The following is a 26,100-nucleotide window of genomic DNA, read 5'->3' on the forward strand; positions in this document are numbered from 1 at the left end:
GTTATGTTTACCCTGTTAAATGAGAGGACCAGATATAGTAGTCCTTGCAGATCAATAGCAAGGTTACATGCAAGGACAAATAGTTAATGCCCTGTCAAAGAACTGGAAAATTTAGATGTGTGTGTTTATGAATCTTATAACATGGCTTAGGGCCTTCACTTAAATTTTATTTTAGCTTCAGTGACCTTTTAATTAAAGTATTCACCAGATTGACAGCGTACATGCATTTTATATTCTGATTCTTAATTGCATTTAATTAAAACAAAAATTGGTTCTGTTTCATAATAAAATTGCTTATCACATGCATATGTTTTACATGAGATAAAAATTAATGGAGGGATGTACGTTTTTAGCTTTAAGTTCAGTTAAATAAAATAAAGGATATTAAAAAGAATCACTGGATTTTACTTTTTTTAAAGTATGAATGCCATATCTCGTCACAACAAGCTTGCTTTACCTATGAAAATGTTAATGTCATATTGACGTAATGTATACCTTAAGTTATAAACCTCTCTTTGTTTTTCTCTAGACCCTCCTTAACACTACTAAAAGTATAAATCCTACCTCCCAATTCGTGCCCATGATGGACAATGTTTACATCAATCCTTTGGTTCTTTGTTTTCTCAGTGTGTACTCTCATGTGGCTAATTTCTAGAGTGCACTCTTTCACACCTATGTTGGACGCTGTCATAACAAATTATAACTCTGCTTAATTCTTGGCCCAGAGAAAGCCAATATTTTACATTTTATACAAATGTCTTATAAGTTTAATTTGCTTTGGTGTTATCCCTCAAGGGCAAGGAAATAGGATTTTAAATGGTTAACACTTTGCAATTAGGCAAGATGAAGAAAATAGAAACATGCATACCTTGGTGTATGATGAAATACTAATGCTGCTCAGCTTGAAAATAACATAACAAATAGCCACTGCCAATTTTTAACAGAGGAATCATAAATTTGTTTACTGTAAATCATAAAGCTGCTGTGCAAGCATACTAATTTAAGAGTCAGACCCAGATTCCCTAACCGGCACAGTGCTCTGACAGAGCTGTGCTTTGACAACTATCAAGCTGAAATCTGCCTAGATTCAAATGCAAAATATATTATGGTAATTTGGGCACAAACGTAGGAATATGACGTAATAGTATATCACATAAAGCAAGCAGATATCAAGAAAACACAATATATATAAGGCAACTTCTCTTTAGGGACTTTGTATTACAAATCTACGCAGATGACAAACACAATAATAAATTCCCAACACCTTCTCCCCCAGAGAAAATCAGAAAGCATATTGTCATGATTTTCCATAAATTGTTCTTTATATTATATCTGTTAATGCCATTCACTGGCTTCACATGCTTGTGCTTACATTACATTTAAATATACTAATATATATATATATATATATATATATATATAATATATATATACACACACACACTATATTGGCAAAAGTATTGGGACGCCCTTCCAAATCATTGGATTCAGTGTTCCAATCACTTCCTAGGCAGCTGTTGTAAAAAAACAAGCACCTGGCCATACATACTGCTTCTACAAACATTTGTGAAAGAATGGGTCACTCAGGAGCTCAGTGAATTCAAGCGTGGTACCTTGTAAACCACATATAGACAAACATAAGCACATATGCTACTTGACATCATAACAGGGAATACAAATATAGATATACGTGTATATACATACACTATGTTGCCAAAAGTATTGAGACACCCCTCCAAATCAATGGATTCAGCTGTTCCAATCACCTCCATGGCCACTGTTGTAAAAAAACAAACATCTAGGCATACTGCTTCTACAAACATTTGTGAAAGAATGGGTCACTCTTAGGAGCTCAGTGAATTCAAGCGTGGTACCGTGATAGGTTGCCACCTGTGCAATAAGTCCATCCGTGAAATTTCCTTGCTACTAAATGTTCCACAATCAACTGTTAGTGGTGTTATAACAATGAGGAAGCAACTGAGAACAACAGCAACTCAGCCACAAAGTGGTAGGCTATGTAAAATGACAGAGTGGGGTCAGTGCATGCTGAAATGCACAGTGCGCAGTCACCAACTGTCTGCAGTGTCAACAGCTAAAGACCTCCAAACTTCATTTGGCCTTCAGAATAGCACAACAGTGAGTAGAGAGCTTCATTGAATGGCTGAGCAGCTGCATCCAAGCCTTACATCATCAACTGCAATGCAAAGCATCAGATGCAGTGGTGTAAAGCATGCCACCACTGGACTCTACAGCAAGGAGACCTGAAGTGATCAATCACGCTTCTCTGTCTGGCAATCTGATGGATGTGTCTGGGTTTGGCAGTTGCCAGGAGAATGGAACTTGCCTTACTGCATTGTGTCAAGTGTAAAGTTTGGTGGAGGGGGGTTATGCTGTGGGGTTGTATTTCAGGGTTTGGGCTTGGCCCCTTAGCTCCAGTGAAGGGAACTCTTAAGGCATCAGCATGCCAAGACATTTTGGACAATTTCATGCTCCCAACTTTGTGGGAACAGTTTGGGGATGGCCCGTCCTGTTCCAATATGACTGCACCAGTGCACAAAGAAAGCTCCATAAAGACATGGATGAGCGTGTTTGGGGTGGAGGAACTTGATTAGCCTGCACAGAGTTCTGACCTTAACCTGATAGGACACCTTTAGGATGAATTAGAGCAGAGACTGCAAGCCAGGCCTTCTTGCCCGACATCAGTTCCTGACCTCACAAATTCCCTTTTGGAAGAATGGTCAAACATTCCCATAGGCACGCCCCTAAACTTTGTGGACAGCCTTCCCAGAAGAGTTGAAGCTGTTATAGCTGCAAAGGGTGGGCCAACTCAATATTAAACCCTACGGACTAAGACTGGGATGCCATTAAAGTTCAAGTGCGTGTATAGGAAAGGCAGGCATCCCAATACTTTTGGCAATATAGTGTGTGTGTATATATATATATATATATATATATATATATTATATGTATATATTATGGAGAGAGAGTGTAATTTAACAGAAAAGGATACATAGGATTAGAAAGATATGATTAGGTTTATATTTTGACCTGCTAAAAGGAGATTGACACTACAACACTGATAGTACCTAAAGATCTGAAGTTTGTATATACTTGAAAAGGTTGGGCTGAGATGAGTTGCTAAAGGTGTAGAGACAGTCTGCTCAACAGAATGAAATTTTACCAAGCAAACAGAAAGTTCCCTTAGCTTAATAAATAAGGTGAAGCTGTGTTCACTTAGAATACCAAATCATCTGAAAAGAAATTTCAAAAACGGACATTTCATGCACATGATTGGGTGACTAAAGAGAACACAACTTTTCTTTATTAATCTGAGGGAAATATCTCTTTGCAAAGTGGAGAAGAAGAATGGAGGAAAAAAGGAGCCATCTTTTGAACAGCAGAATTGTCAGTGTGGGTAGTGTTAGATCCGCTAGCAGATTTAGATGGACTTGACTAACAAGTTAAAGCTTAACTCCAGCTAGCACTTTGGGGGGGGATAAAGGTTTTATATAAATTAATTTAAGCTAACCATTGTGGGCATTGCTGTCAGTGTTATATGGTGTGTCTCAACACTCTAACTGCCCTATTTGGTGGACAGCTTGGTCTGTTAAAGAAAGATTAAAAATAATAAACTTACTGGCTGGATCACCAGGTGAAAATTAAGGAAAATAAATGCAGCCATTATGTCTAAGAACAGGTCAGCTGCAATATAATAATTTGTTTTATTAAGTATCTTCAGGCCAAACCCAAAATACTATAGGAAAGTACACAGGTAGGACCATTCTGCACTAGTGAATGTTTTTTTTTTTGTGTCTAAAGAGATAATTGCTCTAGCTCCTGAATTATAGGGAGGATATTGCAAATAGTGGATCTACCTGGAATAAATCTGGACTGGTCACTAGCAACTAGAAGTGTGATATATTGATGAACTCTCAGAGCAATAATTCTCACCAGAATCTTGACATCCACATTAATAGAGGAGATTGAGTGAAACAAGTCACATTTAGTTGGATTTTTGTTAGACTCAAGGAAAAGAATAATTAGGGTAATTAGGGCTTTTCTCTCGACTAGTGATGGGCGGTCAAACGTTCGAACCTAATGAACATTCAACCGCAAACTTTGAACTCAATGCAAGTTTATGGGACTCCAACTTGTAAATTCAAAAGTGTTAATTTTGAAGGCTTATAAGCAAATTATTGGCCATAAAAGGGGTATGGGGATTCAAGTACTGCCCTGAGGGACATTAATCAGTGAAAATAAAAAAAGGGCCTATTCCCCACAAAGTGTGGGGCGTGGACTTAGCTGTGAGATTGGCCAAAGTCACCGTGACTTTGGACAATCATGGCTCTCACAGTGCATTGTGCTGTGATTGGCCAAAGCATGGCATCTGACCTGTGGTGAGGTGCATTGCTTTAGCCAATCATGGCTTCCACAATGCCCTTATCGTTCATGTGTTCGGCGAACACACGAATGGCCGATGTTCCGATGTTCGAGTCGAACTTACATTTGACTCGAATATTGAGCCCAACACTACTTTCTACCAGTGTGGAAAGCCCCTGGTTCTCCAGAGATGGGGGGGGGGGCAGGAGTCATTGTATGATATATATCTCCAGATCTTTCCCTCTTGCCTAGGATGCTGTAGGTGCAGAAAGAAAGATAGTTGCTTTATGTTCACCGGCATCGTCTTGAATCTGTTGAAACGTACCCAGCCATTTCGTAGCACTGGCAGGTTTTCCCTACCTAATTTTCACTGTGATGTTTCCTTAGTAGGTGAAGGAGGCACAGATGAGGGTCTTTGGTCAGGATGATTACTTGCACAAACTCATGATTTCAATAACTAAAATTGTTATTCTCAGTTTCACCCATGTTGGTACCTTTACAATGACATTTTGCACTGCTTCATCTCCACATAAATATAATAGTGGACTATAGGTATATCTTGAACAACTTATTTAGTCTACAAAGTAAATATCAACCACAACAGGACAAGGTCCAAATAAGGGAATTGTAAAAATAGGCTCATAATTCGCCCTCAGTAATTCCTTTCTTCATAGCTTGAGTTGTGTTTGCATGGAAATAGTGTTGCTGGAACCTATAAATTCCCAGTGTATCAGATTTGCTGCTAAACGCATATATGTGCTTTCTCTTTTTTGGGAAAGTGTGTTAGGAGTACATTCGGTACAGAAACATTTATTTGAATTTTGTCAAAATAAAGAAGCAGATTGTAAGGCTGAGTCAGCCCTGAAAATATATATATGAAGATGGCAGCTGCTAGAGATATTAGACTTTGTAATTGGAAAAATAAAAAAGAACTAAATTACTCAAATGTTGCTCTCATCACATGACAAAATACTTGTTTTAGCTATGTTGATTAAATTTTGTAGTTGGCAGAATTAAAAAGCTTTGCATATAAACCTATTTAGTAAGAATGAAAAACATATTTTTATAAACTATTGTTTTGAACAATTTGCAGGTAAAAAATAGAAAACAAATTAGCTAAGTTTAAAAGCTGATGTAAGCAAACAAATATCTGTCACAAAATTAATTTGGAGCCCGGTCGCCATCTTTTCTATTATTTTCTTTTTATTTCTTTTTTTTTCAATAGCATGCCATCCTTCGTAAAAAAGTCTTTTTTGCTCCAAATAACCAGTCCTTATAGCCTTCCAAACAGGGGCTTAACCAAATTTTGGAAATCATTATGTTCTTCTATACCACTGATGCTGCAAGAGAACTGAAGAAAATTTAAAAAAGCACACAAGTTAATTGATCATAATATGGTAAAAGTGGTTCTAAAGGCAAAGGTATTTTTTTACATTAATGCATGCTCTGCCTTAAGGTAAAAAGCAATTTTCCTATACCAGCCCCCCCCCCCCCCCAGCCCCATCGTTAAACACTTACCTGACTCCCCTCTCAATCCAGCTTTGTGCTCTTATGCAGTAGTGCTGCTCCCTTTTCCTGTATTCACAGAAGGATGTGAGAGCAGTGGGTGCCATTGGCTCCTGCTGCTGTTAGTCAAATTCTGTGCGGAGGGAGCATGGCCGATCATCACTGTGTGTGTCTTTGAATGCACACAGCCTGATTAGGGAGCACCCCCCACAGCAAACAGCTTGCTTTAGAGGCACATGCAAGTGAGGAGGAGTGTACAGAGCTGGCAGGGGACTCCAGAAGAGGATCATTGCACAGAGCAGACAAGTATAGCATCTTTTTTATTATAAGAAAACAGTCTTTACAAACACTTTAAGACAACTCTCCATAGCTATCCAGATGATCTTGTTCGTCTTTGTCTCATGTAGGTGAAACATTGAAAGCCAGACCCCACTCTAGCATTCAGATTGTGACAGAGGATCATTGAACTGATGTTGGAGTGACTTTCAAACCCACCGTATTTTGAAATGTTCCCTGACTCTTTCATTAGAAAACTATCATGTGTATGTGTAGTTGTAACATGCTTCCCAGTGAAATAAACAAGTAACACCTCCCAAAATAGTCACTGTACAGTGCTGCACAACAGCCATGGATTTCCATGGCCAAATCTGCCAAAGAGCATTAACGGCTGAGGTAGAAATACTGAGTATGTAAATAAAATAACTAGACAATAACATTGTTTTCAGATCCATTGTTGAAGGCTATATAACATTGTAAATTGTGTTTTAGCTTATTAAAGGATAAGTTCACCTTTTAGACAAAAATAATAAATGCACATTTTTTGCAGGTAAAATAATGTGCATTTATTATTTTTGTGTACAATAGCCTGGAAAGCATTGCACTAGAAATCAGTAGATGGCTGATGCCATGCAGGTCTCCTGTAGACCTGTCAGAATATCTGTTTGCCGTACGGGATGTACAAGCAAACAGATATTCTGACAGGAAGCTTCAATAAACTACCACAGTGCTCCACAGTGCCATGGTAGTTCATTGAAAACTACAAGCCCATAGCCACTAAGGCTGCCAGAACTTAAAGTTCATTCATTCACGGAAATTCCAATCGTATTGGAGGAGCCCTGCACGGCCATGCTGTTTTCAAATTTGGCAGATAGTACGGGGAGACTTTTCCTCATATTATCTGTCAGAGGGAGGGGGCGGCGGCTGTGGCTATGGGAACATATTACATGTTGCACCCTAAAAACGGGTGGAAACATGTAACATGTTCTCAAAGGTGAACTTATCCTTTAAGACAACCTTGTCATGAGTAAGAAGACCCCAAAGAAGGGTACCCATAAAAGAAAACTGAATGCTTACCTTTTTCCCTGCCCGTAGTACCAGAAGGCTGCTCAGTTCAGTAGATATCTTCATGTAAAGACTGTAGGGAAACCAACACTAGAAATGTTGATCTCCCAGTTCCTTTGCAGCTCTTATTAGTTCCTCCAACTGATCTCTATGTCACTGTTGTATCCTGCAATGTGTGGAGGTCAGCAGAAATGGAAAATCAGTAGACTACAGTAAAGATGAGTATCAGTGGTTGAACAGTGGGCTAAAAAAAGAACCTGTCACGTTGCCATAAATAAAGCAATAGTACGTCCCACAGCAAAAAATTGCTCTAATAGACTCCTACTTTGTAAAAAAAGCCTTTACACCTTGTGAAGACTGAATTAGGAATGATTCACATGTTAACATTGATTTAGTATGTAAAACAAGGAAGAGATGTATAGAAAGGCAACATCTATTGTTAATATCAAGAAAATAGCTCCTTTAGTTTATTTTTAAACTTCATGTTTAAAAAATCATAGTTGGATTAGTTGTTAAATTTTACTCCAGATTTACTAACTGGACCAAAAAATGAAAGAAGAGTGTCTCCCCTTTAAAGGAAAGTTGTACTGAGAGAAACGTGTAGACTGCCATTGCTGGCCTTCTTTTACAAATATTTCCTGGATATCCCTGGCATCATCACTCTTGGTGCTTAACCTGGAACAAGCATGCAGCAAGTAGAGTGAAAGTGAAGCCAAGACTCCTGATGCGCATAAAAATGTTAGGGAATCAGATCAGCATGACAGCTATACAACTAGCATTTTCAGATGGAGAAGGCAGCATTTTGGGAATTATGTATTGTGTGAAAAATTTCAACTTCAAAAAATTGTTCATGTACAGCCTAACAATCTATATCCAATGGCATATATTATATGCACTTATTCTCCCTATATGAAAATGGCGCTATTAATCCATGACATAAAAAAGTTTTTCTGTATAAAGTACAATATAGGAGAAATAAAATTATATGTAATTCATTTGTAAACAAATATGGTGAGCCCTTCTGTTTTTAGATTTATTTAATATCCTGTGGCCAACTATCCATATCTTAGTGGTAATGAATATGAATGACCAATAAAAACTGGGTTGCAGCAACATAGTCAGCCATCCGTGTCACACAAATTAGATCTCGTGGAGTCCAACGTATACATTGCTAATTTGTGATTCATTTTCATGCTCTATATTATGCTTTCCTTCTAATATGCAACACAAAGTATATTTGTATAGTTATAATAAATGTGCGTGCATTTCTTTGATGTAATTTCTTTCATATACTTTTAGCTGAAAGAAAGAACACTTTGGGAAATTTCCAGCTCTAGGTTACATGCCCTCACTTAATTTTCTAACATTCATTTTATTACTTATTCATGAACATTTTTAAATATAAGGCATGATACAAATACTTGCTTTCTTGGGAAGTCATATATTCTTTAACCACTTTCCCCCACCCTATAGCACAAGTACTGCTACAGGGCAGCAGGGCTGCACAAAATCACGTATATATATACTTAATTTGCACTTTCGTGTAGGGGGGGTGCACACACGCCACCCTACCCGCACCACTATTGGCAGCCAAGGATGTCAATCACTGGGTCCTGGCCAGCGATTCCCAGCCGACACTCGTCGATCGTCGGGTAAAGTTGACAGGGGAAAAACCTGTGTGTGAACAACACAGATCTCTCTCCAGTCACCATGAACATGCTATTTTGTATCACTCTGCACAGTCTCCCTAGTAAAACACAGCACACAGTAAAACACACACAGCACACAGTTAACCCTTTAATCAACCTAGATGTTAAACCCTTCCTGCCCAGTGTCATTAGTACAGTGTCAGTGCTTTTATTAGCACTGATCACTGTATTAGTGTCACTGGGGATGTCAGTGTCCGTTAGTCAGTTCCCATCCAGTGTCAGCAGTCCCAAAGTCCCACCGTCCTGCTATCACTGATCACTGCCATTGTCAGTATAAAAAAAAATAAAATTACAGTATATATACCGCCATTTGTAGACGCTATAACTTTCAAGTAAACCAATTCATTCACACGCATTGGGATTTTTTTTTAGCAAAGACATGTAGCAGAATACATTTTGGCCTAATTTATGAAGATATTTGATTTTTAAAAACAATTTTTATTGGATGTTTTAAAGCAAAAAGTAAAACATATAGTTTTTTTTTCAAAATTGTCAGTCTTTTTTTGTTTATAGCACAAAAAATAAAAAACGCAGATGTGATCAAATACCACCAAATGAAATCTCTATTTGTGGGGAAAATATGACATAAATTTAATTTATGTACAGTGTTGCATGACCATACAATTGCCCTTCTGAGGATTTACCCCCCTTCCTGACCAGGCCATTTTTTGCAATATGGTGTTGTGTTACATTACCTGACAAGTGGTTAAGGAAACCTGCTATGAGATATACAAGCAGGCTACCATCACTGACAACTCCTGAAAATTCAAGCCTAGTTTTAGATCAAGAAGACAGATAAGACGTTCATTGTGTGGAAATGCTCAGCTCCTTTAATAAATCATCTCAAGTGCCTTTTGAACCCTACTTGGCTCTAGAGGGAATTAAGGAATTAATTTAATTTCTTCTGACAAATCTATACATTTTACAATCATATAACATTCAATACAAACTATGCTGATCTTCTGCTTTACATTAATTTCGATTTTTATTGCTCACATTAAAACTAATTCTGGGTGAAAGTATACCTAAACTGTTGGTCCTGGGATTTAATGTGAGACAAAATTATGAGTCAACAACATATGAATAACAGTGGGGAAAACTTTCAGTTGGGACAATTGCTTCTGTGACAGCTGAGATCATTTCTTGCACTCTGAAGAGATTTCCTTTCACTTCCTATTGTGTCTATGGGACAGGAAGTGAAAGAAAATCTCCGGAAGGACACAGATGGCAAAAATCCCCAAAAAACAAAGAAAGACAAAGGAACATGCACACGTGCATACAATACTTTGCTTTTAGATCCATAAATTAAATCTGAACACAGCAACATTGTATTCTATGGGGCCATGAACAATGGCCCATATTGGACCAGAGCGCAAAGCTGTGTAAACCAAAAAAAGGAATATCTGTGTTTAGGGACCTGTGTACGGGGTGTATTTTATCTTATGTTATACATATTTTATATTCTGTTATGTATGCATGTACACATTTGTGCTAACAAGTAAATGGATACAGAGTAAATGTACCCTGTTGGAGCTGCCAGCAAGAAAGATGTTAGGCAGTTGGCACCACCTGTATTATAGCAACCAAATACACTAGGCAGCAGGAGCTGCCTGAGCCCTAGCAACCAAGGACACTAGGACAGGAACTGTCTGCATCCTAGCAATGAAGGAAGCTAGACTTCAGGGTCTGTCTGTTGCCTAGCACACAAGAACATTAGGTGCTTGAAGCTGACAGCTATCTAGTAACCAATAGGACCAATATGGTCTTTTTACACCATACTCTATGTTTAAGCAAACAATAGCACAAACATTACAGTGTATGGACAATATTTTACATGGGTTCTTGATATGTAAACCATATGCCATGTGTGCATGAGGCTTTAGCGTCTGTGCAGCTATTTAGTCACCACTCTCTTATAGCTGCATAGACTGCACACAATTGTGCTTTAGGTCTCTCATGTCTGGCAACCATAGCTTTATCATTGTGCTTTCTCCTGTTACTACATTTTTGGCATCTCTCTATCTCTTCTGCAGCCTTTTTCCATACTGTCTGTATTCATTCATCTCATTATCCACATTATTTTTTGTGATGCCTCTCTTTCTATGTCATGACTCCATTTTCTTGCTCACTTGGGAAATGAAAAAGTCATTGATTATCACACCAACTAATGGCACTGTATACAATGCTGTATACAATTGATTTACTAAACAAAAAGAAGGTGTTCACCTAGTAATATGAATAGTCAATTTGGAGGAATGATAGTGAACAAGAAGCTGTGTTCACTTCCAATACCCAGTCGTGTGAGGGAAAAGTAAAAAGCGGATTTTTTTATAGCCTCTATTCCCTTAGAAAATCATTTCCAGTGTGTCCTGTCAAACGATTACACTGACTAATGTCAGTATATATGATCTACCACTGGCTAATGTTACTAAATATAATATTGTATGGCACAGGCTATGACACCGACTAATGTCACTCTATATAATTTATCGCTGGCTGTCTTAGTGACTTATGTCACTGTACAAAATCTCTTGACAACTGTCATACTAACTGGTTTCACTGTATATGTGCTCTCTTCATATATAAACGGTTACTAAATGTCAAACTGGATAATGCCTCATGACTGTCAAAACAACTGTATATACTGTAGATGATTTACTATAGGAGTTAGGAATGTTCGCTCAAAAAAAGAATGAAGATTCACCTAAAATTTCCAATTATATGAAAATCAAGTTCAGGTTTATTTATTTAATTTGTACATGATTGGATAATTGAAGTTGATCTTAATTTTTGTTCTGTATGGAGGGGGTGGGGTTGGGAACATTCTCGTTGCAAACCCTGAAGTTTTTTTTTCACCATCCAGCATTCTATGCATGAAGGTAAAAAACCTTCAGTATGCAGCTCCCCCTGAAGCCCCCTACTTAACTGAGCCAGAGCCCGATTCAGCGATCTGCACCTTGTCATTGGCTGTGAGACAGCAGCAGGAGCCAGTGGCTCCCTCTACGGTCAATGGTCAACCACAGCAAGTGAAGAGGTAGCAGGTGAGGGGCTGAGCCCCGTTCTTTGTGTCTTATAGACACACAGAGTGGGGCTTGGGAGCGAGCATGAACAAGTGCCTCCAGAGCAAGTGGCTTGCTATGGGGGCACTTGGCAAGGGGGTGGAGCCAAGAGTGCAGGCAGCGGACCCATGGATTGAGGCTACTCTGTGTAAAGCCATTGCATGAAGTAGGTAAGTATAACATGCTTGTTATTTAAAAAAAAAAGCCTTTAACCACTTGCCCGCCTGAGGATTTACCCCCCGTCATGACCAGGCCATTTTTTGCATTATAATGCTGCGTTACTTTAACTGACAATTGCGCGGTCATGCAACGCTGCACCCAAATAAAATGTACGTCCTTTTTTTCCCATGAATTGAGCTTTCTTTTGGTGGTATTTGATCGCCTGTGCGTTTATAGGCAAAAAAGATCGACGATTTTGAAAAAACAATATTTTGGACTTTTTGCTATAAAACATGTCCAGTAAAAAAGATTCAAATTCCATCATAAAATTATGCCAAAATGTATTCTGCGACATGTCTTTACTAAAAAAATTCCAATACGTGTAAATTAATTGGTTTATTTGAAAGCTGTAGCGTTTACACATGGCGGTATAGATAATGGGATTTTTTCCTTCTACTAGTAATGACGGTGATCAGCGACTTTTAGCGGGACTGCAGGACTGTGTGGATATTCTGACACTGGGGTGGAACTAACTTGGTGTCACTGACATCTCCAGTGACACCAATACAGTGATCAGTGCTAAAAAAAAGCACTGACACTGTACCAATGGCACTGGGCAGGAAGGGGTTAATGTGAGGGGCGATCAAAGGGTTAACTGTGTGCTGTGTGTGTTTTATTTGGGGGCGGGGGAGTGTTCTTCACTGTAAGCACACTGGTTGGGATGGCTGTACTGTGTACAGCCATCCCGAGCAGTGTGCTTGAGCTGACGGAGGAAAATTGTTTGTAAACAAAACAATCTTCCTTCCCATCGGAGATGCTCCGTAATCACTGGGCACCGGTGGGTAGTTACTGGCCGGGACCCGTTGATTGACATGGAAAGTCACAAATGGCTGCATGGGTAAGGCGCGTGCATGGCTCGTGTGCGCCCCCTACCTGGAAATGCAAAATCACGTATATATACATGATTTTGCGCACAGGTGCCGCCCTGTAGCAGTATATCTGCTATAGGGCGGTCTTTAAGCAGTTTTAATATCACTTTAAATTCTTTAGTAAATCAGTCTTAGTATGTCAACAACCAATATAAGAGAAGCATTAATTGACACTTCTTCTCAACCCCTAAATTAATGATCATTAATTTAGCCAGGGTTTTGATAAAGGCAGCACACTGAATGGTTTCTCTGCTGCCACACTCTCTTTTCTATTTAACAAAGTAAATAAAGGCAAAAATAGAACAATTCCATATAGCTCACTTCTGAACTTTTCACCACCACTGCACCTCGTGGGCAGTATTCAAATCTGACAGCTGTGCAATATTTACTTTGTGTCTCATTGTATTTGTGTAAAAGCTGTTCTATCAGGCACTACTATCAGTAGTTTACAGAATGAAAGAAAAAAAAACAATCTTATACTTTATTTTCCATACAACCACCTTTTAGTACCTTACAAAGAGCCTGCCACATTTTATTTATCCTCATTGGGCAGGACATCTCTAAGATACTTTAACCACTTGCCCTCCTGATGATTTACCCCCCTTAATGACCAGGCCTCTTTTTGCTACTCGGCGCTAATTCAACTGATAATTGTGCGGCCTGCAATGCTGCTTCCAAACGAAATTTATGTCCTTTTTTTCACACAAATAGAGCTGTCTTTCGGTGGTATTTGATCACCTGTGCGCTTTTTATTTTTCACACTATAAACAAAAAAAGACCAAAAATTTTGAAGAAAAACAATATTTTTTACTTTCAGCTATAAAAAATATATAGTAAACTCAAAGTTGGTTATAAATTTAGGCCAAAATGTATTCTGCTACATGTTTTTGGTAAAAAAACCCAATAAGTGTATATTGATTGCTTTGTGTGCAAGTTATAGCGTCTACAAACTATGGTATAGATACTGCAATTTATGCCATTTGTTTGCTATACAGCGCTGCGCTAGTTTAACGGACAATTGCGCGGTCATGCAATACGGTACATAAATGAAATTTACATCCTTTTTTTTCCCCACAAATTGAGCTTTCTTTCGGTGGTATTTGATCACCCGTGCGTTTTTTATTTTTTGCGCTATAAAAAAAAGGGCTGACAATTTTGAGGAAAAAAAACAATATTTTGGACTTTTTGCTATAAAACATGTCCAGTAAAAAAAAATTAAAAATCAAATTTAGCCATAAATTTCTGCCAAAATGCATTCTGCGACATGTCTTTGCTACAAAAAACCCCAATACGTGTAAATTAATTGGTTTACGTGAAAGTTATAGCGTTTACAAATGGCAGGAAAGATACTGGGATTTTTAATTTTTTTTTCTACTAATAATGGCGGCGATCAGTGACTTATGGCGGCGATCAGCGACTTATGGCGGGACTGCGGAGGACATTCTGACACTGGGGGGAACTGATTGGGGTCGCTGACATCCCCAGTGACACCAATACAGTAATCAGTGCAAAAAAAAAAACCACTGACACTGTACTAATGGCGCTGGGGAGGAAGGGGTTAACTTTATTATTCAGTGAAAGGGTTAGCTGTGAGAGGGGAGTGTTTTACTAGGGGGCGGGGGTGTGTACTGCAGGGAACACCGCTGATCGGGACAGATAAACTCTTCTGTCCCGATCAGCTTGTCAGGAGCTGTCAGGGAACTGACAAAAAGCACAGCTACTGCAGCTGTGCTCTCTGTCACTGATTGCCGCTAATCGCCGGGACACAGCCGGTAACGACCGGCTGTGACCTGGTGACTGACATCCGCGGCCGTGATCGGCGGGACAGATAGGGCGGCCACGCACCTCGCGCGCGCCCCCTACCTGTTTTAAAAACACAAGTTTTAAAACGTGGTTTTGCCCAGCCGTGCCGCCCTGCCGCCGTATTTCTACAGTGGCTGGGCGGTATGTGGTTAAAGGGATAGTTCACCTTTACCAAAAAACGTCTTATGCAGATAAGGGTCAGCTGTAGATAAAAACAAGCTGTGCAGCTTTGACTAAAGATGAATAATGTCTTTGCTCTAGGATTTTGTTAAAAGGAACTCTGTGTTATTGCTCACCTTCTCCATCACAGGAATGAGTTCTCAAACGCTGAGCTCAGAGCTAATGGACAAGAGTAGAAGAAGCACATGTTAGGGAGTTTGAATCAGAGAGAGAGTCTGGTCCTGGGATGGTGAAGGTGAATAGTAACGCTAGGCTTTTCTTGGCAGCATCCTTAGCAATGACCTAGATGTTTTGGAGTCAGGCTCCATAAAGTAGATAAATAGCCTACAATTATAGCAAGGGCATAATTCAACTTTAATTAATGCTGCACATTTTGTTTTAATCTACAGATGTCCCTTATCTGCATAGGCAGTTTTTTGGTAAAGGTGAACAATGGTTATTTTCACAGCTTCCTCTTTCCATGGAAATGCATGGGCTGATCCATATGTGAAAATAATGCCTGCATTTATTATTTTAGGACACCTCTGCTACATATTCATGTTGTACATTAGTCTCTCTTGTGTTTCCCCTTATCCATTACAGCAAGGAAATGGAAGTGCCATGGAGCCTGCATGGCCTCAGAAGGAAATGATAGACTAGACACTCACCTGAAAGTCAGACCTACCTAAATGCCAAGAGGCTCATTTGAAATCTTTGAGTTAAATACAAGACAGAGGTGTTTTCCATTTACTACATGAAAAAGATCACCCAATGAAACAGCAGCATGTAGCATGTCTTTATCACAGTACAGAGCTTACAGTTGACTGTTCATGGTGCAATTGCCTGTAGGGAATCCTCTATCACATGAAATTTCCTGTTCCAGTATATACATAAATACAGAGTGATTTGCATGACACACTTTACCAGGGGAACCTTATGCAAATATATGTTTGGCTGCAACATAGTTGGATACTATCAGCAACAACCAATTTTCCTTTTGTCCAAATACATAAAATATGTTAATCTCTCATATGTTTATCCTCCCTTTGCTCCTTTTATGCTTCTTTCTTTAACTCTTCACCAGCTGCCTTAAAGCAGACGTATGGCCTGCTGCAGCACTAAATTATAAGTACATCTGCAGCTAATGCTTTACTGTTTTTTAAAATGTTTTATTGACATCTCCCGGAACAAAAGCATTACTATCACAAATAGAACAGTTTAAAAAAGAGAAAAATTTGTGCTTTATCTAACTAGATCTTCTTAAAATCCTATTAAAATATAGCAAACACACCATCACGCACATTACAAAATAAATGGAAAATATATAATAAAGCAGGGCAGGGCTCTATAAGTCATTTGATAGGCTGTGAATATATTGTTGGGTAAGAGGCGAGGGGGCCTCCACATAAGGGTCTGGAGCTGTTTGAGACAACGGTATGATTGAGACTTCATAAACCTTGCATACAGTCCCTGATGTGGTGGACTCTTGGCACACCAGAGCCATTTTCCCTGAAATAAATCTCACTATAAATGTGTTCTAAATTTCTGCAGTTTTTCTCTTATCAAAACACTGTGACTCATCTAGTTGTAATTAAAGTAAACAGACTCACTCCCTTTTTCTAGAGTTTAGGGAAATCAGTGCAATGGCCTGCATTACTGTCTAAAGAAGAGTTCGTATTTGAAAATGAACCTGTTATAGAAAATGAGGTAGCACAAATCAAATATGAGTTTATACATTTTGTAAATGATAGTATATATATATTGTTTTTACAGGTCCAGGATGCTTTCAGATGTCGGCTTAGAAACTGTCAGGATCCAATAAATGCAGACTCCTCAAGTTCCTTTCCAAATGGACATGCTCAAATTATGGTTAGTTTTCATAGTTATCATACATATATTCTAACTGTATGATGATGATCATTTATGAAAAGTTCAGATTTAGGTGTGCAGAAATAATAAAGATAAATTGTTTTTTATATGTAAATATGTGTAAGAATTGTTTTATGTAACTATGGGTTAGTTTTCAACATTTGTAGAAAAAGAAAATACTGGCATTACTTTTAGCAGTGGGTTTTGTTAAGGTCAGGCTCACCTTAGGTAAAAAAAAACCCCCAAAACTTCCCAACCCTCTATCCTATGCTCCCACCCTACCCTGGTGCATACTTACCTTTTTCGCTGGTGGCAGACCCCCTGTGTTTATAGCCTCAGTTAGGAAAACTGCATTGTCCACAAACTAACTTTCTATACTTGAAATGAGCCTTGCTCATTGGGTACAGGTACAGTCCATTCAAGTTTATTGAAGTTGCTGTAGATGTAGGTAGCATCAGATTAGATTTTGCCGCTGAAATTGTAAACTCAGCAGAAGGCTGTCACCATTGGAATGAGGTAAGTAGGAATTTAAGTGGATGGTTAGCTTAGAATGGTATAAGGGCTAAGGAGGAGGACTAGGGAGCTTTTATTCTAAAGTGAATCTGTTTTTTATCTAACAATGATATATATTGCAATTTACTAAAATAACATCTTGAGTCATACTGTGATTTGTATTGTAATTTCTCCAAATTAGGACCTTAAACTAGAATGCAATTTGTATTGCAGTTTGCCCAGATGTACACAAAAACATTTAGCTCTGCCACGGCTTTTTTTCTGAATGGGCACACATTCTCCATTTTGCAGGCGATGGGTATATACAGCTCAGTTACCTTATCATATGTATGATCTTTATTGTGTTGAACATTTACAGTAGAAAATAAGATGACAAAAAATATAGTAATTTTGTACAAGCTTATACAACTTGTGAAGTGTGCATATTGCCAAATGCATATACTATTATATCATGCTGTGCCCACATGTAGCAGATCAAACTATATTTTATATGATCTTACAAAGCATATGTTATGTTGTAAAAGACAATGTATGTTTTTTTTTAAATATTAATCAACAAAGATGTAAAATGACCTTGCACTCTCCAGGGGGCCTTCTTTCTCAAAAGACTCAGGAAATCAAATCTGCCCAAGATCATCAAGCATACCTCATTAAAAAATAAGCATTCAAACCACAAACATGCACATTTTCCATTCTTAATAAGGAATCTCTTTTGTTACCAAAGCATACATCCTGCTGAATAATAACAGCATAAAACAAAGGACTGCAAAGGAGGAAAATAGGGCAAGTAAACTAAGACAAAAGCTGCTGAATGTCAATCAAAATCAGTTTTAGCAAATCTTAAAGGTCAGAAAACCAAAATAGTAAATGATTTATCATTTTAAGTACAATATTTAATTGCTGGTGCAGTTTATTTTTTAGATCCTAATTAGGTTTATGTTATAGAACAAACAGCATGGCGCAATAGGCCTCTTAGTAACCAGTAAAAATTAATCTTTCAATGGCTTGTCTATTATAAACTTATTGTAAGTCTAGTTATTCTCAATGACTTTTTGAAAAATGTGTAATTTAACAAGCCAATTCATTTAGGCTGTAATTTGTAGTTTTATGTAGAATCGTGTCCAAAGTTATTAAGCCACTTTTCCATGTTTTCAATTAAAAAAAAGTTTAGGTTATTGCAAGAGCCATGCTAATATGTTTTGGCTAATATTAAGCATCAGTGCACAGTTTGGTTTAATGTTTGAAATTATGAAATAATAGTAGGGAACTCAGTTCCAGCCAAACATTTTTATATTTTATTTATTTATTTATTTTTGGATAGAGTGGGGAAGGATTAGGTTTTTATTACTGCCACTGGAAATTTCCCTTGCTTCCTCCTTTATTGCCTTTGGAGCATAAACAGTTGTTTTCTTACCCAATGGGTACTGTCCTCTCTGATCTCTCTGATCAGTGTTTTTTGGGTGGTCACAGATTGATAGGCAACATCAGTAGGCTGATCAGTGTGGTATAATCTGTATACACCGACAGGAACAGAAATACTACTACACAAGAATTAAAATGTGCATGATTGTGTCACCTAAGGGCCAGAATCTTAGTCCAGGAAGTAAATGATGACCATGGATGATGCCTGAACAAAGATGTCACCCTCCTTCAAGTGGAACAGGAAGGTGAAGACACTATAAAAAGTAGTAATATTAAATCTCTAAAAACCTAATAAGGTCTTGTAACTGTTTAATTTCCACATTATGTATAAAGCAAACACTCAACAAAAAATATCTGATGTTAGGTCTGATAACATAAATCTCAATCTGTACTTCACACATTAATTCAGTATATGTAATAGTTCTAGAGCTTTTTGTTTTATTTAATTTGATTCACTATGCATTATTATTCAGTTTTAATAGTCCCTAACCTGCACTAAGAAAATGGTTTGCTGCAGTTTGATAGGTTTCTATATATACCGTATATATAAAAAAAAACATTTTCTTTTACATTATCCACTTGTATATGATTTCTTTTTCTTTGCCCATAATTTATATAATCAGATGTTGTTTTTAGTGCTCTAATGAAAGCCAGAAAAAGTTAAGTTACAGCTACATGAACTTTAGCAAGCTTTGCCGGGAGCTAAACTACAGGATCATTCTAAGTTACATAATACACCCTGCGGATTTGTACTGAAATGTCCATGGAATTCCACAGTGAATCTCAATATCCTTATTTACCGTAGGGCATATATAGATATATATATTCTTTCTGTGAACATTTCAACAGTGAAGACAGAAGGAGGTAATGTAGTAGAGCAAATGAAGTAAAGTGATGTGAACCTGCTTTTGCTCAATCATCAAATCTTGTACAGAAAATGTTAGCTTTCTTTATTTATGTGCACACAAGTGGGTGTTTAAAGCCTACTTCATCTTCTTTCACTTTATTTCACTTAGTAAACCACCTGCCAATGACCATTAGATCCTTTTTGCCTTTGACTTTTCCTTTCTTTTAGCATTTGTTTTATTTGTATATTTCTCTTTTGTGTCAGGCTAAAACAATGTGTTTGTGACAATTTGAATCGAAAATTGCTGACACTTTATGTCTCTTTTTTACAAGTTTGTTCCAAATTAGTTTCTTTGCTAGAGGCACTTGTCCTTATTTCAGTGAATCAATATATTTGCTGCAACTTTCTTCTATTTGATCAAAATAACGTTTTTATTTATTTGAAATGCAATAAGGAAAACAAGAACAAAGACAAAGGAAAAAGAATGAACTGTGAAAAAAAAGTGAACAGCCTTCATTATCAATTTCAGGCCCTCAGAACCCCATTTTACTGTAATTTTCTTTTTGTTTTACACTTCACCATAAAATGTACCTGTGTGGAAAAATTTAAATGAAATTAATTTTGTTTATGTAAACTTTATGATTATAATAAGGCCAGTTTACAAGGCTAATATCTGTCATATTTTGCCTTGAATGTACTCTAAAATGATTGTTGCCACAGATGCACATTATTTTTTTATGCAGTGAATATTTTGAATTGTAGTCTAAACCTGTTGCTAGCAAAACAAAAATTGGGGATTGTAAAAAATGCACACTGCTTTTTAAACAAAAAATTTGAACCCCTCTACAGTAATTCCAACATAACCCACCAGATATTCCAACTGGTAAGGCTAGTAGGAGGAAGTCATATTGAACAACCCATCTACACATTAGCTTCAGGTCAAAGTTTAAAGAGGAATCAACCTCTCCTAAAAATTGGTATCATTCAGCCTTCTTTAACTCTCTGATACCCAGGAGGAGGTACAGAAGTTTGTGTGTGTACGTGTGTGTGTGTTGTTGGGGTGGGAAAATTAGGTTTTGGTATGCCCTGATGAACTGGTGAACCTTGTCTTTTGGACCTCTTCCTAACTGTTTTCTCTTTATTGTCACATGCTAGATCCTTCTCCTGTAAATTAAGTGGGGGGGGGGGTATAATTTACATACGGAATTCCCTGCTATATTTCACCTTCAAGAATTAGGTTAACTGTTCACCCTACTGGAAAAAGAGGTTGTTTTTCCACACTCAGAACTTTTTCATTAAGGCCTCTTTCAGATGGGGCAGACCTGTCAGCAGATCAGCCTGCTCAGCAGGGGATCTCTCTGCTGAACCCCCTGCTGCAGAGTGGACATAGACACTGCCCGCTGTTTTCTATGGGGTAGTTGGATGTAAATGGACTGCCTCTCCATTTCCATCCAACTGCCATCCGATCTGATTCACCAGACAGATAGGGAACGGATCCCCATCTATCTGTTTTTGGCGTACAGGATCGGAGCGGATGCTGGTGGGTGTCAGCAGACACTTGTCCGCTGACACCCGTCAGTTCATAGAGGTCTATGGATGGTTCAATTGGATCCGCCTGAAAAACTGAACCCGATCGGAGGTCAGATCACTTATTCAAGAAAATTAATATAGTTGTATTTACTATAATAATATAATATGCACTGATGACAAAAATTACAACTGTATGTATACTAAGCATTTAACCAGGGTTTTAAATAAAACCCTAGAAGGTAAAAAAGGTAACAACAAAAATAAAGAGTGCTGAAAATACTAATTAACACATATATAAATACTAGAGCAAAGGGGAAATATAAGTATTTGCCTACAAAAACAAAACAAAAACAAAGTTGCAATCAACTGGTTCCTATGGGCAATTCCCTAATTTTCCCAATATGCTTGTGTTTAGATGGCCACAGTAAACTAATACACTACTGAGGGTAACTATTAATAACAATATAATGAATACAAATAGAGTATGGATTAAGCTGCAAAGAACTATAACATTAGGGTTACAGATTTTATTTTTAAATAGAACACATTAATACAAGTATTGTGAACATGCTTTGCCTGTGGTGCATTTTCAATATATTTAATCACCATGTGGAAGATACAATATTATCTGTTCATAATTAATTTTGGCTTGTGTGTATGTGCTTTGCCCAGTATTTATTAGAGAAAAGGCAAAACATGTACATAATTAGGATAAGAATTAGGTGAGAAATAAGAGAGTCATGTAGTGTAATGTATACATAACCAAAGAGCTTATTTAGATTAAAATTGATCTACTGTCAATCCATTAAATGTTAATATTTATTATGTTCAATTATATTGTGAAGTGTAATTATTATTTATGAATTCCAAACCTTTGTATTTGAGGTCTTCCTGCAAAGTTTCTAAGAAAACAAAAACTCTTCTATGCATATAGGATGATGGAAATCATAGCATAAAACTCTAGCAATAAAGCATGGACATATTTTGAGCCTTATCTGGCTGTTTTTCAAGCAAGGAGTCTATTACCTTATACATACTGTACAGTATATCATACAAGCATTGGAGTTTGCAGCAGTACCCGTAAGTTAGTACAGTGCAGCTGCTGGTGCATCCCCTTGTCTGATTAGGTTTACAGAACATGTAGGGTAGTACATGTAGATTCATGTAGTTTTCCTGGAATCCCTTCTCAGCCCATACCTTAAATTACCACTCTGTGGAGAGAACGCTTTGCAGGCACCAATTACTGAACATAAATAGAAGACAGTAAAAAATAACATTTGGATCAGTTTAACAATAAAACAATAAAAGTCCTAAAATTGTACATTTGTATTATGCGTAGGCTATATGTACATGCAGATGTGAAGTGAAAGTGAAAGACTCCAGTTTGCAAATGCTAGTAATCAGTAAGAACTGACTTCTATAACTGAGCACACCTGTTGTGAATAGGTTTATTTGCTAAGCACTGACAGCTTAAAACAAACATGTCACCAGCCTGGAAAATTCCAGCTGAGTATATGATGGAAAAAATGTATAAGCAGAGGTAACCCACAGTGAAAACTGCATATCAGAGTAATGACATTCTATGCAAATCATGACTTTTCCTACTTATTCTACAAATGTATTGGTTGGCTGTATCCCTCCAGTTAATTCTTTATTGTCATGGCCAACCTTACTGACCTATAGGGTGGCTCAGGGGAAGGGAAGGGGTTGGATCAAGCTTGACTTTTACAAGAAAAGACAAGCTTTGCAAGTTAATTTACATAATTCAGATGGATGTATCTCTGTATCTATTGATCATTTGAATTCTGTTTTTACTGAACGTAAGCTCTGCTTATGTGTTTTGTTTCTTATAAATGTTTCAGTATATATTAGCTTAAATGGCCCAGGGCTGTGACAGGCTAACTTTAAGATGTCATTAATTAGAGCTAAAAGGTTAAAGGCTCTTTCTATCTGCAACAGGTATGCCCTTTTGCCTTTTTGCTGTAAATCAGCAGTTTGCAAAGCATTAAGGGTCTGCTGAGACTGCTTTAACACTTTGTATATTTTATTGAATTCACCTTTAGTCTCTCTTGACCAGGCTGACAAAAGAGAATTTGTAAAAATGCATAAAACTGGCAGACATATGGAGGAGCAACAGAACACAATACAGCTGGTTTTTTTATAGTGAAGATTTTTAAATAATGAATTAGCTAACGATTGACTGAATCTAATTGGTTGCTGGGGCTACTATTTATATTTCAATAGTTTTTATTGAAAGTTTTCAAAGACATGACAAGGCACATAAATGCCAGAGAGAAACATTAAAAAGGCATTATACTAACTTACATAGTGATGGCCAAGACATAGTGCTACATCATACTTTTTTTCAACGATAGGCACACATATTGAAAAAGTAATTCTTAGATTCCGTCACTACATGTGGTGTAAGTAAAGATATAGTGCATGACCTTGACAAACATAATAACATAAAGAGAAGGATTGCTGTAAACAAAAACAAAACAACAGAAAATAAAGCATAAAACTTAAAGTGCACCATGAGTTTATCTGTCATCAAATATATCTAAACATAGGTCACAAATACTTTAGGGACCATGCTGACGATTTGTTTTCAAAAGAGGTAAGTTGAGTATTATTACAGGCATGGGTATTAACCCTATGGATCACTTCAGAAATTGTTGGTGCTGAGGAAATTTTCATTTTTTTTGTTTTAACCAAACAAGAAACTATAAGGATATGTGATACTATTGTTCTAAATTGGTGTGGATATTTATCTATAGATAAATGTAATAAAGCCAATTGGGGAGGGTCTTGACAAAATTCCTGTTATTCTAGAGATTAAAGAAATAATTGTGTCCCATAAGCTTCTAATGCAGTTACAGCTCCAAAGTATATGGAACAAGTTACCTGTGAACCTGCAATGTTTCCAACAAAGTGGGGAATGATCTGGGTATATCGTGGATAGTTTATTACATATGTAAAATTTTTAGAGCATTATCCCAATAAACTGTGCAGTGGGATAAAGTGAAGGTATACTGAACTGGAGAATGCCAAACATCTAAAGGGAATTGTTTACCCAATTCTGCTCCCAGGCTAGTATAGTTGCTGATTTAGCGTTGTCTTTGGGGTGTTCAGAATAGTTATTGAACCAGGAGATTCCTCCTTACTCAGAATGTTTGAGAAAGGAAGTATTTGCCCCCACAGCAACTAGCTTGCTCCCTGTGTCCATTCCCCCTCTCTCTTCTCATTGGCTCACTGGCTGTGATTGACAGCAGTGGGGACCAATGGCTCCTGATTCTGTCTCAGCCAATGAGGAGAGGGAGTCCCGGGATAGCTGAGACTCCAGTACACATTGCTGGATCGAGAGGGGGCTTAGGTGAGTATTAGGGGAGCTGGGGGGGATGCTGCACATAGAAGGTTTTTTACCTTAATGCATAGAATGCATGAAAGTAAGAAACTTTGAGCCTTTAGAACTACTTTAAAGCTGCTTTATGATAAGTTTGTAACACTAGGAAGGCCCACCCCTCCCATCGGTTTGTGTTATATTAAAGTGGCAAAATGGGATTCTTGCTGGTTTTCCTTGCCAAATAAAATGCTTCAGAGCTATGTTTTAATGGCTAATGAATGATAACGGTATAGAGATAGGAATAGTTCTAAAAAAATACAGTATTTTAGGAAACATTAGCATCTTGAAAGTCTCTCTCTTGCCTATCCAGAAAATTTCAGAGGATCCTATAAGGGTCATGTCACATTTGATAATTGCTAATAGCATAGGAAAATTAGCTTCATATGTGGGTGAACTCAAGGTAATACCTAAATAATATAGAAAACAAGGTTCCCAGGTATATGGATAGGTTGACTCTAGCAAAGTTAACATAGCTCTAGGTATTCCAACTGGAAGGGCAAAAGATTTAGTAACATTGATTTTATAGTATGAGACAGCACTGAACCTATCAATTTCATTCTGTACAGTAGATAATGAAAAAGCCAGATGGGTCAATGCCAAAATCACATCATCGGCAAAAATATCTATTTTATGAATGTTTTTTGCAACAGGAATACCTGATTTTTATTAATTGGATCTGATAGCAGCTGCTAAGGGTTCAATTATTAATGTAATTATGATAGGGGATAGTGGGCACCCTTGTCAGGTCCTATTTCTAATTTGGAAAGGGTCTAATAAAATATTAGAAGTATACACCTGGGCTGAGGGTGATGTATATAGTGCTAATATAGCAGAATTTAAAAAGCCCAAAAGGCTGCATTTACCGTATTTTCCGGCGTATAAGACGACTGGGCGTATAAGACGACCCCCCTACTTTTCCTGTTAAAATATAGGGTTTGGGCTATACTCGCCGTATAAGACTACCCCCCTCTTCCAACCAATCACGGCAAGCAATGTACCAGTATTTTCTGTGCACACTGTGCACACTGCATACAAAGCCTGCTTGGATTGGGTGGGTCAGCTCTCCCTGCCTGCCCAGCCCTGCCTGTCTCCAAGATACCATAAATTGCACAGAACTGCCACAGACATTATAATATTAATAATTACCGTATCTCATAGCAGTTAAGGGGACAAGGTCGGATGCAGCAGTACCATACCGGTACTTCCGAGCTGACACTTCTGCACATGTCTAGGGCAGCAGTAGACGATCACTGATCACCATTCCTCTCAGAACTGCATGAGACGTCGGATGCAGCCGTTCAGTGCTCGATTGATCGTGACTGAAACTGTGACATGCGCAGAATCACTGTGTATCCCTTCTCTGCATATCACAGTTTCAGTCAAGCTCAATCGAGCACTGCCGCATCCGACGTCTCATGCAGTTCTGCGAGCTACGGTGATCCGCGATCGTCTACTGCTGCCGAAGACATGC

General features: G+C 37.8%; 1 protein-coding gene across 4 annotated transcripts in view; it reads left to right on the forward strand.

Annotated features, from left to right (window-relative positions):
- The window catches only part of ADGRB3 (adhesion G protein-coupled receptor B3), a 1,107,867-nt gene that overhangs the window by 1,022,363 nt on the left and 59,404 nt on the right, over nt 1-26,100 (forward strand). For all 4 annotated transcript variants that reach the window (XM_089681322.1, XM_089681321.1, XM_089681323.1 and 1 more), the window contains one exon: nt 16,819-16,914. In XM_089681322.1, coding sequence (XP_089537448.1) covers nt 16,819-16,914 — 96 coding nt within the window. The remainder of the gene's footprint in view (nt 1-16,818; nt 16,915-26,100) is intronic.

Source organism: Staurois parvus, unplaced genomic scaffold (genome assembly GCF_062004578.1).
Source record: "Staurois parvus isolate SC_StPar_1 unplaced genomic scaffold, SC_StPar_1.0 ptg000264l, whole genome shotgun sequence".
Lineage (NCBI taxonomy): Eukaryota > Metazoa > Chordata > Amphibia > Anura > Ranidae > Staurois > Staurois parvus.